This window comes from Balaenoptera ricei, chromosome 11 (assembly GCF_028023285.1).
Source record: "Balaenoptera ricei isolate mBalRic1 chromosome 11, mBalRic1.hap2, whole genome shotgun sequence".
NCBI lineage: Eukaryota > Metazoa > Chordata > Mammalia > Artiodactyla > Balaenopteridae > Balaenoptera > Balaenoptera ricei.
In genome coordinates this window covers 100189834-100202671 of record NC_082649.1, presented here as the reverse complement: position 1 = coordinate 100202671, position 12838 = coordinate 100189834, and the positions used below count along the sequence as shown (strand labels likewise).

The 12838-nt window shown below is 55.7% G+C and overlaps 1 protein-coding gene across 5 annotated transcripts in view; it reads left to right on the top strand.

Moving 5' to 3' along the window:
- The window catches only part of ATP2B2 (ATPase plasma membrane Ca2+ transporting 2), a 352425-nt gene that overhangs the window by 277545 nt on the left and 62042 nt on the right, over nucleotides 1-12838 (top strand). For all 5 annotated transcript variants that reach the window (XM_059940372.1, XM_059940370.1, XM_059940375.1 and 2 more), the window contains 2 exons: nucleotides 2929-3186; nucleotides 4195-4320. In XM_059940372.1, coding sequence (XP_059796355.1) covers nucleotides 2929-3186; nucleotides 4195-4320 — 384 coding nt within the window. The remainder of the gene's footprint in view (nucleotides 1-2928; nucleotides 3187-4194; nucleotides 4321-12838) is intronic.

The following is a 12838-nucleotide window of genomic DNA, read 5'->3' as shown; positions in this document are numbered from 1 at the left end:
CTTATTCGATGCTAGGCCCTGCTAACCACCTAGAAAGTAGTTTCCCCATTTTACTGATGAACAACTAGAGGGAAGCCCAGAGAGGCCAAGTGGATTCCCGAAGGTCACACAGACAGTATGCGGCCACACCCTAGAAAACCCTGGGTCCAGGGAGGGCAGCTGCAGGTTTCCCAGACCCTGTGGTCACAATCTCCAGATCCTGTCCCTGCCCCAGTCCAAGGGAGCCCCAGAGGAGACCTCAGCAGGGCCTACCCACGCCCCTCTTTCTTCCCCTTTCTCATCTCTTTCCCTTAATTGCACCAGAACAGCAGGAGTTGTTTTCAGGGTTTGGTGGCTCCCAATAGCTTAAGCAATCTGCATCCCTACTTTCTTGCCATCCCAGGGCACCATGTAATCATCAGACAGTTCTCAAAAAGCTGATGGGCTTTTGCTGGCCAAGTGAGTGCCCTCAAGGGTCCAGAGGGCTCCTTGGTATTGAATCAGCAAGGGCAGCAGACAGGGCTTGGAGTCGAGGTAACAGGTGGACCCACTCAGCTACCATGCCCTTGGCTCTCAGAAGTCAGTCCAAAGAGAGAAGCTCATGAAAAGGAGAGGACCAATGTCTGCCGTGTACTCACCACATGCCAGGCCCTTACTAAGCCCTGGGTTCACAAAGTCCCTGGGGTCATCCCACTTTATAGCTGTCCAAACTGAGACTCAGAGAGGCCAAGTCACTCACCCAAGATCACACAGCAGAGCCTGGATTTGAAGCCATGTCTTTCCAGTTCCAGAGCCCAAAGGCTTTTCATTGTCCTGGACTGTCTCTAAGTGTCCTAAACGTTTCAGTTACTAAAGCAGGGGGCCGTTGATGAAGCACAGGACAGGGAAAAAACAGCCTTCCCACTTACAGAGCATGTGGCAGGGGCAGGGGATAACAAAAGTCCCAGAAGGAGAAGCACTGAGCTCTGTATCTTGAGTCACTCCCCTGAAGTCCAAGAGAATGCATCTCCGTGTACTGGGTTTCTATTTAGCAAGGTTCACCTGTGTTTCCCAGTTTGGGGGATTTCACTGGTGTCGTTCACTAGTAGAGGGGCACCCTAGTTCCCCTCCTCCCATCTTCACGCGGTTCTGAAGTCCAGCTGGATCCCCTCTGACGCGTGGGGCTCGAGGCCCCATTCAGGCTGCCTGTGTGATGGCATCACGTGCTGGACAAGAAGCCACCCTGACACTGAGCGTTTACTGTGTGCTCGCTGCATCAGGTACTTTACGTACAGCCTCTCCCCAGGCCTCACCACCACCTCGGAGGGAGCACCTGTCATTACCCCAGTTTTGCAGATGAGAAAACCAGGGCACAGTGGTTAAGCAGCTAGCTCCGGGCACACAGCTGGGATCTGAACTCCGAGCTAGCCCGATGCCAGTTATCGTCACATGATAATGATTATCATCACCACCAAAGGCTGGTTCAGTTAAACAGTTTAAAATTATTGGAAAAGTCTGAAATTCCCAAAGAAAAGAAAAGCGGCTTTGAGGACCCCACACAGTGGTATAGTTGTTTATTAGCCGATGAAGAGTGGCTGGTTCAGCGAAAGATGTGGCATTTTCTAGTGACACCGCCGGCCTGCGGTGACTCTGTATCATCCCAAGCATGGGCCCACCAGCTGAGCCTTGACCCTTCCAGGAGCTGAGAACCAGAAAACATTCCCTGGTACCACCTGGCCTTCTGGTCATGTTGCTTTCAACCCCTGGTTTCCCAGAGAGTCATGCTGGGGACTCTTGAAACTGCTGTTCTCTCTTCCTTGGGACTGAATTAGACTTCCAGACAGTCGACCACGGGTCTTTGGCAACATTTTCTACTTTCCCAGTGAGGCCAGCGTGTGGCAGAGAGGACCGCTGGGCTCAGGGATAGTGGGCAGGCCAGGTCCGGTGTCAGATTCCAGGCCTGGATTGAAACTCCAGATCTGCTGTGTGATCTTGGCTGAGTTGCTGTCCCTCTCTGAACCGCTTCTCTCCTCTCAGCCAGCTGGAGGATTAAGGTGAATGCCTGGCACACAGCAGGCCTTGCGAATGGCCCAGTCAGGGCCCAGCCTCGGTGGAAGGGGCCCACTCTGAGTTTTCTAGGAGTGGGTGGTCAGGTGCTGCTCCCAGTCGCCGCCCATGGAGAGACCCGTTCTCCGCCCCCAACCCCTGCCCATTGGAAGGAAGGGCCTAGGCCAGTCCTGGTGTGGCACTCACCTCTCTGGGCCTCGGTTTCCACATCTGTTCATGGGGGTAATACCTCTCACTTTCCGGATCCTTGTGGGGATGCGGGAGACGGGATGTGCGGAGGGGCTTGGAAAGGCCCTAGGGCTCAGCACTGCGTGGGCAGGACCTGCCTTCACGTCCTTCAAGTCCGAGGCCCTGGCATCAAATGTGTCTGGTGTCTTCTTTTTCTTTTTCACATGGTGGGTCTGGCAGGCCTTAAGCAATGTGGGGCCCAGAACTGGAGGTTCAGTGGTGCAAGGGTGTGGGGTGGAGGGTCACTGTGGATCAGACAAGTGGCTCGGGGTGTCGGTGTCCTCACTGTGTAGTCGGGGCTCAAATCCAACAAGGGCTGAGTAAGAACCTCCTGTGTGCTAAGCAGAGGCTGGAGCTTTTGCCTTCCTCCCCTTGAGTCTGGAAGGTGGTCTCAGCGACTCCCATTTTGCAGATAAGGACACCAACGCTTAGGGGAGGCTTACCCAGGACCATAGAGGGGCAGCAGCAGGATCCAGACCAGCCTGTTGGAGGGCAGGTCCAGCACTCTGGCTCCCGCCCCAGCCTAGAAACCTGCCTCACGGTTGCTGGAAGAAGGGAAGGAAAGGACATCAGCAAAACTGCATTTTAGACCCTAAAGCACTTGCACTGTTGATTGCTGTGAGGCCCCTTCTGCCTGGCTGACCCACCCCACCTGCTTCCTTCTGCTCTCTGCAGGATGTGCAACGGCCCAGGCGGGGGCAGAAGATGAAGGGGAGGCGGAGGCGGGCTGGATCGAGGGGGCCGCCATCCTCCTCTCGGTCATCTGCGTGGTCCTGGTCACGGCCTTCAATGACTGGAGCAAAGAGAAACAGTTCCGGGGCCTGCAGAGCCGCATTGAACAGGAGCAGAAGTTCACCGTGGTCCGGGCTGGCCAGGTGGTCCAGATCCCTGTGGCTGAGATCGTGGTTGGGGATATCGCCCAGGTCAAATATGGTAAGTGACCCAACCACAGAGCCACATGCTGGAGCTGGCATCTGGGCACAGCTGAGACCCAGAGAGGCTGGCCCAGGGCAGGGGGTGGATTCCTGAAGGCTGAGCCCAAGCCAGGTTGTCTTCTGAGTTCCTTGGAGAGGTGGAAGGCTCCTTTCTGGCGGTAAGATTCCAGAATCCATTTAAATCAGAAATGGCAAATACATGGCACACGTACCACAACTCTCCAGACTTCTACCCTTAGCAGACATTACTAATCAATCTCAGCTCAAAGCCTAGATACACCCTCAGGCGCCTTCTCAATATAACACTCCAAGGACCACTAACACTCAGAATGGGTTGATGAGGTGAAATCCACTTCCCACCTCTGATTTGGCTGTTAATGGATGGTTGTTGGGCTAGAGAAGGTGTTATAGGGAGTGGACATGGATGAGCGAACATTCTAGGCCTGTGATGCTGTCATGGAGAAAGTGAGAAGGCTGGTGCCAAAGGGGATTTAGATGAGATATGTCCTAGGTAAGTAGAGGCCAAAGATGGGGGAAAGATTGGCAGGTCTCTCCTCACTCAGCCCTAGGGGGCTTGGTTTCCTCTGATAACATACCTGTCTTGGGGGCTCTTCAGCCTAGTCAAGAGAGATTAATCCCTTCCAAAAGAATTTCCCCAACACATAGTTGAGACCAGAGAAGATTGAATCATTGAGAAACCTGGGCCCCAAATCCATGCCATGCCAAGAGAAGCACTTTATAAACTGAAGGACATGCCCACCCAAGCTAGGATTATTGCGGGACCTAACCCCAGCCCTCCAGGCCTCATGCCCTTCACCCTGGCCCCAGGCTGCAGCTGCCTATTGTCCTGTGATGGGCGACATCTTGGTTCCTGTGTCCTGGGAACTCTAGGCAGCCTGTTCCCAAGGGGGACCCTTCCTTGTAATCATGCCTTGAAGAGAATATTCCAGCCTCTCCAGCCACCTGAGACCCTGCTGACTGACCCCCTCACCCTTCTTCCTACCAGGCGACCTCCTCCCTGCAGATGGCCTCTTCATCCAGGGCAATGACCTCAAGATCGATGAAAGCTCCCTGACGGGGGAGTCTGACCAGGTGCGCAAGTCTGTGGACAAGGACCCCATGCTGCTGTCAGGTGAGCTGTGGCCCATGGTGGGCTCACTCCCATTGCCGGTTCCTGCCCCCATGCCCAGGGGGCATCCATGTCCCCTTTATGAAGCTGGAGGGTCTCCGAGACTTTGGTCCTTGTCTCCGGATCTCTGGCCAACTCGGCCCCAAACGAGAACTCCCTCCCTTTTCCCCTGTAGTCGTACACTGAGCCTACTGTGCTCTCAGCAGCACTCCAGGCCCTGGGGCGAGCACAGTGAATAAAACTGACAACGACTTCCTGCCCCCATGAAACTTACCGTCTAGTAAGTTGATTCTCTGAAAAGTCGAACATGGAAGCCTGTTCTCGTTAGGGATGAGAAAGAATCAGTCTGGTGATGCCTACTTTAGATGCCTGCTGTGTGCCAGGCATTGGGCTGGAGGCTGGGGACACAGCAGTGTGCAAGGCAGATGAGACCCCAGCCTTGAGGAGCTTGTAGTGTAGTGTGGAGAGACAGACAATGTAAAAATTCCAGAGGGTAATAGGTATAGGATGAAAAAACAAGGCAATGGAGTGCAGGTGGTTGGGGAGGTCGGGGAGGCCACGTGTGAGCTGAGGTGTGAATGATGAAAAGGAGCTGGTCTTGCAGCTTTCCAGGGAAAGAGTATAGCAGGGAGCAGGAGTAGCAAGTGCAAAGGCCCTGAGGCAGGACCATGAGCAAGAGGGAGACTTTGTGCACCATGGTCAGGAGTTTATAAATTTTCTGAGTATGATGAGGATTCTCTGGAATCAGCAGTAAGCTGATCATGTTTACATTTTTAAGATCTCAGTCTGGCTGCTGCAGGGGGCAAGAGAGGAGGGGAGACCCTGCAGAGGTGAGGCACCAGACAGGTGAAATACCCCCCCTCCAAGAAGGGACACCAAAAAGGCTTTATTGTCCAGCGATGCTCAGCAAACATCCTCTGAGCAGTTTCTCTGGGCCAGGCCCTGGGCCCTCCCTTCCGTGATGATACAGACTCATCCCCTGGCCTCGGAAGCCCCCAGCTTGAGTAAGCTGGGGGAAGCAGACCAGCAGACAGCTAATTCCACAGTAGAGGAGTGAGGAAGGTGTGAGAAAACCAACAGAACAGAACTATCCAGAGAGGTGGAATTGAGCTGGGTTTTAAGGGGTGAGTAGGAGCCCACCAAGCAGAGTTGTGGAGAAAGGGCCCTCCTGGCAGAGGCACAGCAGGATTTCCTAGAAATACAGAGGAGGAGTAGCATGTCTGCAGGGTACGATGGTAAAAAGGAGTGAGAATTAGGTCTGGGGCATTTATTATCAAGAACTATCCAACCAACATTTATTAGGCACCTACTGTGTGCCAGTGGTTAATGAGACAAACAAGGTCCCTGCCCTCCTGGAGCTTAGAATCTAGTAAAAGAGACAGACAAGGAAGGAACAAACAAGCAGATAATGTAACATAATTTCAGATAGTGATAAGTCAGGTGAAGACATTTCACCATTATAGTGAGATAGAGACCGTGAGGAAGGGGACGGGAATCTTAGTTGATCAGGGAAAAGCCTGTCTGAAGAGGTTGCATTTGAGCTAAAACCAGAACAATGAGAAGAAACAGCATTCTAGGCAGAAGGATAGCGAGTGCGAAGGCCCGGGGGGTCTGACCAAGTGATCATGGAAAGCCTCAAATGCCCTCTTGGAACTTAGAGCCGCATGAGAGCTCAGTAAATGGTCTTCGCCCTGTGGCCCTGGTTCTGACCTCTGGGCTGAAGTGGTTGTCAGAGAGGCGAGCATCCTTGGGAGAAGTGGCTGGGTGGGTCATGAGGATCAGTGCAAGTCGAGGGGAGGCGCTAGGCCTGAGTGGATGAGTGATGAAGGTTCCAGACAGTTTGGAGGAAGGAGAGGAGGGATGGTTCCCTGGCAGGAGGCTGGGGAGAGAAAATGTTCAGGATCACTGACCTGAAGCATGAGCAACCAGCCACAGAGGTGGGCACAGGTGCAAAGACTCTGGAAAAGAGCAACAGGGCAGAGATGGATGGGAAGTTGGCTGGCCAACTGAAGTGGAATCAACCACTCTAGTCTCGATCTATCCATCTGGCTGGAAGCCCAGGCAAATGGAGTAGACCCTGGGCCTCTGGATGTCAGGAAACAGGAGCCAAGGTCTCTCGTGGTGTCTTTGTGGGCAAGATGGAGAAGCGTGTGCTGAGGCCAGGGGATTTCGGTCAGTTTGTGCTGACTCTTGAACTGCTGGCAAACTGGTGAAAGGTTTCTAGCAGCCTTCCCTGGAGCTCTGTCCTGTTGCAGTATGGAACGTATGCCCATCAAGTTCACAGAGACCACAAGTCCAGGAAGGCTGACAAAGAGAAAGCAAGAGTCAGTACCCACAAAGATGGCCAGAGTACAGGGTGAACTAGACTCAAGAAAATGAAACTTGACCGTGAGCTGCAGTACTGACATTCAGAAACCCAGCTGCGTGGCGGAGAGGGAGGGCAGTGGCTTAGCCCAGGCTCCTGGGGAAAAGACAGTGAGAAAGGGGCATGGTCAGCCCAATGGAAAGCAATCTAATTGGAAAGAGAAGAATTCTGTAACAGTCAGAACCATTCTAGGAACAAAAGAGGCTGCCTGTATGGTAGTGAGTTCCCCGTCACTGATTGTGTATGAGCAGGGCCTGGACAGGCTATGGGTGGGTCTGTTGTAGAGGAGGCCGAAACCGTGACTGGGCGCTGCATTCAGTGCTTCTCCCTGCGGTGAGAGTCACAGATTCAGTGCACCTGTCCTCACCTGCACCTCTGCTATAGACCCGCCTTGTTTCCTTCCTTCTGCCCTGCCTCTGCTGAAGCCGTTCCCTCCTCCTACACGGCTCTCTCCCTTCCCCATTGCACATTTAACTCCTGCCCATCTGCTCAGTCCCACCTCCTCCACAAAATCTTCCCTGACCACCCCTGCCCTGTGCCACCTGGGACCCATGCATTAGCCTGTGACGTCACACTGCGCTCGGCCCATTCGGACACAGCCTCATCATGCTGATTGAGTTTTGTGCTGCGCAAAGCATCTCAAATAAAATAAAGAGCAAAACCATCCACAGTCCCGCCACCCAAACAAATCTGACAGGTCTCACTTTTATGGGCCCCTTCCGTCCTTGGCCGGTCCAAGAGGGTGGGAGCCCGAGCCTGAGGCTGTCGGGAGGTCAGCCCAGCTCCACCCCAGGCCCTGCACACCTTAGGGCTCAGGCACTGTCTGCCAGCGTGAGGAGGGAGGCTGCGCCGCGTTGTAGAAAGAGCAGAGTTGGGCAGGCTGAGCCAGATCTGGGCTCTGAAGTGAACTTGCTCTGTGGCCTTGGGCATGTCGCTTCACTTCTCTGAGCCTCAGTTTACCTGTGAGGACAACGGTGACGTCCTGGTGTGTGATGTAGGTGAGGCACCACCTAGCACAGTGCTGCCGGAGGGATGCTCACGGTAGGCTGGTTCCCTTCCCTGTTCCTCGGACGGAGCCTGGACTTGGGAGTGAAATAGCCTAGGTTCACATCCCGACTCTGCCCTTCATTGGCTGGGAGACCCTGGACAATCTTCTTACCCTTTCTGAGCCTCCATTCTCTCTCTTGTAAAATGGGAGAGTAACCTCAGCTTACATGTCCATTTCCCCTCCCTTCCTTCTCCTTGAATGTGTCCTCTTTCCCCGTCTCTGGGCTGGCCCCGTCTCTCCACCATCCAGCTCCTCCCCACCTTCAGCCTGCCCGAGCCTGCCTTCTCCAGGCGGTTCCCCTGGATTGCTGTCTTCCCCAGTGCTCTGAACCCTGCATAACTGCCATTTGGAGTCTCACATGACCAGATATCTCGGACCCTTCCCCTGTGCTGGTGGCTTTGCTGGGCCTTCTGGTCAGATGACCCTCAGAAAACACAGAGGGACCATGCTGGGGGCACCTGCAGGGTCCTCATGGTAGTTCAGAAACCCCCACGTGGCATCTGGCACACTGGCTCAGCCTAGAGGAAGGCAAAGAACGCTCAGTTCTGGATCAGGTGGCCTGCCATGCCCGACCTTTGACCCTGGAAAGGTCCCTTCCTCTCTAAGCCTCCACGTCTGTGTCTGTGCAGTGAGCCAGTGAGGAGCCCTTCCCCCCTGCCTACCCCACAGGGCTGTTGTGGGGACCACATGCCTGGACAGATGTGACTGTCCTCTATGAATGGTGCACGTGTGAGATGCTGTGTGGTGTGGAATGAACACAGCCCTTGGAGGCAGAACCTCCAGGTTCCAGCCCTGCATTGGCTCCCGCTGTGACCTCTGCCCGTCAGGACCTCAGTCTCCCCATCTGACAAATGGGGGCAGACCAGCCTTCAGAAAGATTCAGATGTCTCCAAAGCTGAGGGCACAAAGAAAATCCTAGAGGCCTGGAGCTCGTCCCCCAGGACAGACAGGCAGACACAGGCCCATGTCTGCAGTGGCTTCAGCCCAGGCAGAGTAGAAACATGCAGGAATCGCAGGTCCCCACGTCCACGGGGTGAGACAGGGGGAGCGTGGGCACCAAACCAAGCGCTCACGTGCTTCCCCTGCTGCCTGTGGACGTGCCACCTGTGTGGCTGCGAAGTCCACTCTCTGCAAGGGGAGCAAGAGATTCAGATTTTTCAGGTCAATCTCCCGATGTTTAAGACGTAAAAATTCCAATTTTTCAAAAGCCTGTGTGGGTCAGGCAACCTATGGGTGGGCCCTGGAATACAGACTCTGACCTCGGCCTATTTTTTTTCTTAGTTTTGTATTTTAATATAATTTCAAACTTTCAGAAAAGTTGCAGGACTAGTACGATGGACGCCTGAATGGCCTCCCCTCTGGTTCAACTGCTGTTGCCATCGTGCCGCCCTTGCTCTCAGGAGCCTCACTCTCTCCTTCATCAGGGCCTCTTCCTACTTCAGGTGTGTCTCCCAGGAAAAGGGATCCTTGTGCGTAACCACAGCACAGCGGTCAATTCAGGAAACATTGATGCAGTACTGATACCCGACATACCATCCATATTCACGTGTGCCAACTGTTCCCACAGTGTCCCCCAGGCTGGGAGCCAGCACAGGATGCCACGTGGCATTTAGATGTCCTGCCTCTTCAGCCTCCTTTAACACAGAGCAGGTCCTCAGCCTTCTTTTGCCTTTCCTGGAAGGCCAGTGGTTTTTAACCCGCCTGGGTCATGAACCCCCATGAGAGTCCCGTGAAAGCAATAATCCCTCTTATGAGAAGTAAATGTCCAGACTTGTCACCTTACAGCCTGTCAGGGGACTCACAGATCCCTAGAGAACCGTGGTCTGGTCTCGATTTGCAGCTGGGGAAACTGAGGCCCCAAGCAGGCGTGTAAAGCCCCACCGAGGCCAGGGCCAGAGCGAGACTCCAGCCCTGCAGCCTCCTAGCGCCCACACGCGAGCTCGCCTCCGAGGACCCCGTGACTTCATTACCCAGCGGCGTGGCCTGTTTGAAGCACCTTATAGCGAATTCCACGGGGAAACCAACAACCAGGCACCATCGATGTGGCTGTGGAAGGGACGGGGGCCAGCGGGCCAGGGTGGGGACTGTCCTCAAAAGCAGCAGGGCCCATCGGCTCGGCCCCCTGCAGGAGCCCACCCTCCTCCATCACCCCTGGAACCGGAGCATGAACAGCATGAGGTTACCCAGGACATCGACAAACTCTCTCGGGCCTGCCGCCCACCCTGCCTGCCGAGCGGAAGGCCAGGCACGGGGAGCCGGACCTGCCACCACTGCCGCTGCCACCAGGGAGCCTAGGACAACACCGTGACCGCAGGAAGGCCCAGTGTGCCGCTCGGCCCGCGCTCTCTCCATTACACTACCCTGCCTCTTCTCCATGAGAGGCAGCGGGGTGTAGTGGATAGAGCACGGGTTCAAGTCCCGGCTCCACCGCTCACAGTTGTGTGACCCTGGGCCATCGCTTAACCTCTCTGAGCCAGAGAGGCCACAGGTGGGCGGAGGGGCTTGGGGTTGTGCCTGCACTAAAACCTACCTCACAGGGCTGTTGTGAGGGGGACGGGCTTGTGGGCCCTGAAACGCTTTGCCGACTGTCTGATGCTCTGTGAGCATGCGTTATTACTGTTATTAACTGCGTTGATAACAATAATGATGACAGAACCGCGTCTGGCATGGGAATCGCATTGGCTTTGCTTGGTGCTTGTGCTAGAGGCAGGTAATAATCCCCAGAGAAGGCCTGCGTCCCCTCTTCCCTTCTCTACCCCCAGGAAAAGACGTTTTAGAAGGTCCGACCTCTCCCCTCTCCCTGTCCAAAGAGAGGCTTAGGAAGTCAAAACCAGGAGAGTGAGGAGCTCTGGGTTTAAGCCCCTACCTGTGCCTCATGTGCTGTGCAACCTCAGTGAGCCATTTGCCCTCTCTGGGCTAAGAAGCTTCATTTTGTAAAGTTAGGCTCCTCTAGCTCTGCCAACTGGGGCTCCGTGCACCCCACTTGCCATCGCATGAGGCTTTGGCCCCGAGATGCCATCTGGACCAGGCCTGCAGCAAGTCTGAGGCAGAGATGGGCTTTGAGCCTGCAGTTGGGAAAGTTCTGGCCCACACTCAGCTGCCAGGTCAGAGGCCACAGAAGTCATCTCCAGGGAATGGAGATGAAGGTTCAGGTGGGGCAGGACAGGCCGTCCCGTTGGTGGGAGCCCGCAATGTTCCCTGGGCCCGAGCTCCTTTCTGGCTCACAGATGGACGGATGGGTGGGAGCTAGATGCTGACAGAGCTCCCTCACCGCTCGCCTGCCTCCCTCTTGTTCCTGGGGACTGTGTCCCCAAACAGCTCTGCCTCTGACTTTGTGCACAAGCCTTCCCAGCAAGGGAGAGAGAACAGGAGCCGGGAGCCACCCGGCTGCCCCAGCAATGCCCTGTGAAATGCGGGTGATGATAATGACCTCACCTGGGGACTGTGGCCACCGAGTGGGAAAAGGGGCTCAGATAGTACGGGGTACATGGGGAACCTCCATAAATATTAGTTCTCATCTTCCCTCCCCCCAGAATACTTCCGGCGGCTCCCTACTGAACCCCGAGGAGACACCCAACCCTGCAGCTCTCCACTCAGGCCACCCTCCCTTCACGAGCCCTGAGCTTCAGCCCAGCTGATCTGCAGCCGTCACACTGTCCCATCTCCCCCCTTTGCCTGGGCTGTGTCCCCCGCCGGCCAAGGGACCCTTGGGTCTCTGTTGTCCTGTGTTGTTGCTGATGTGTGTGCCTGTCTGCTCCCCTCAACCCCAACTAGACTGTGAGCCCCTGGAGGGCAGGGACCACCAGAGGCCCCTTGGGCCCCAGAGCCCGGCACAGAGCTGGACTCCACCACCCTTGTCCATCCCATGAACAAGCGTGGCCCTGGCAGGGAGTGACACGTGGTCAGTTTGTCTGCTCAGGCCTCTGCTGGCCCACCAGAACTCCCCGAGATGCTGCCTTTTAATGGAGGCTGCCCTACCCAACCCAGGAGTGGCCCTCATCTCCTTGGGACCTAGGGTGCCCAGACTTCACCCCTGAGAGGTGGTGACCTAAGCCAGACCTCCCCATTTTACAGAGGAAAAAACTGAGGTCCACAGAGGAGAGGGCTGGCCTCAGGTCACACAGCACATCAGAAGCAGACACGAGACTTGTTCCCAGGTCCCGTCCTCCTCAGCCTAGGGTCCTCTCTATCAACCACCCCCCATGCTGTGCATTCTGAGGGGCTCCATGGGAGCATAAGGAGGTGAAGGCTACAGGATGGTACCCAAGGGACCATGGACTTGGGAGCCTGGTGCAAGGCCCAGCCAGGGCCCCCGTCCCCAAAAGGTTCTCATCTCTGTCCGCACCCAAAGACCCATGGCTTGCATGCCTCTGGTTCCACTGCTGGAGCTGCAGCCCTTGGGGTTAAACACTGTCCCCTGCAGGGGATCCTGGAGCTGGGGAGTGGCAGCCTGGGGTGACCTGGTCCGCTCTGTCCTTCCTCCTGCAGGAGGGGCGGCCAGGCTGTGAGGTCCCGGTAGGGGAGAGGGGCAGCCCAGGGAGGTGTGGGGAGGACGGCTGGGCTGGATGAATTTGACCCTTTGTGAAACCATAAAGATGGCTTATTGAGGGTGTGTGCATTCTCCACTATCAATGTAATACATGTCCACCATGGGAAATACAAAAAAGGAGGTAGCAGGGAGGACGGTGCTGGATTCCAGCTACAAGCCTCCGCTGTGGCAGGAGGAGAGGACTTGCCCTCAAACCTGCTCTCCAGGGGCTCACAGGCTAGTGGGGACACCGGGCTGGGAGGCACCCCCAGGGGAAACCCCGGGGGGCAGTCCAGAGGAGAGAGGTGATGTCCTTTTGTTGGGGTCAGGGAAGTCACCTAAGAGGAGAGGCATTTGTCCTGAGCCTTGAGGAGGAGGGTCTGGAGAAGAGGTGGGGGAAGGGCATTCAGGCGGCGATAACTATGTGAGCAGAGGTGGGAATGGGGCTGGGGAGCAGGGCTGGACAGAAAGGCCCAGTGAGCTGTGCTGCTCCCAGGGCAGAGGGTGCGGCGTGGGAACCAGTGGCCAAGGGCCGGAAGAAGGTCGAGGTCTGACCCAGGGGTTGCTGACCAAGGTGTTT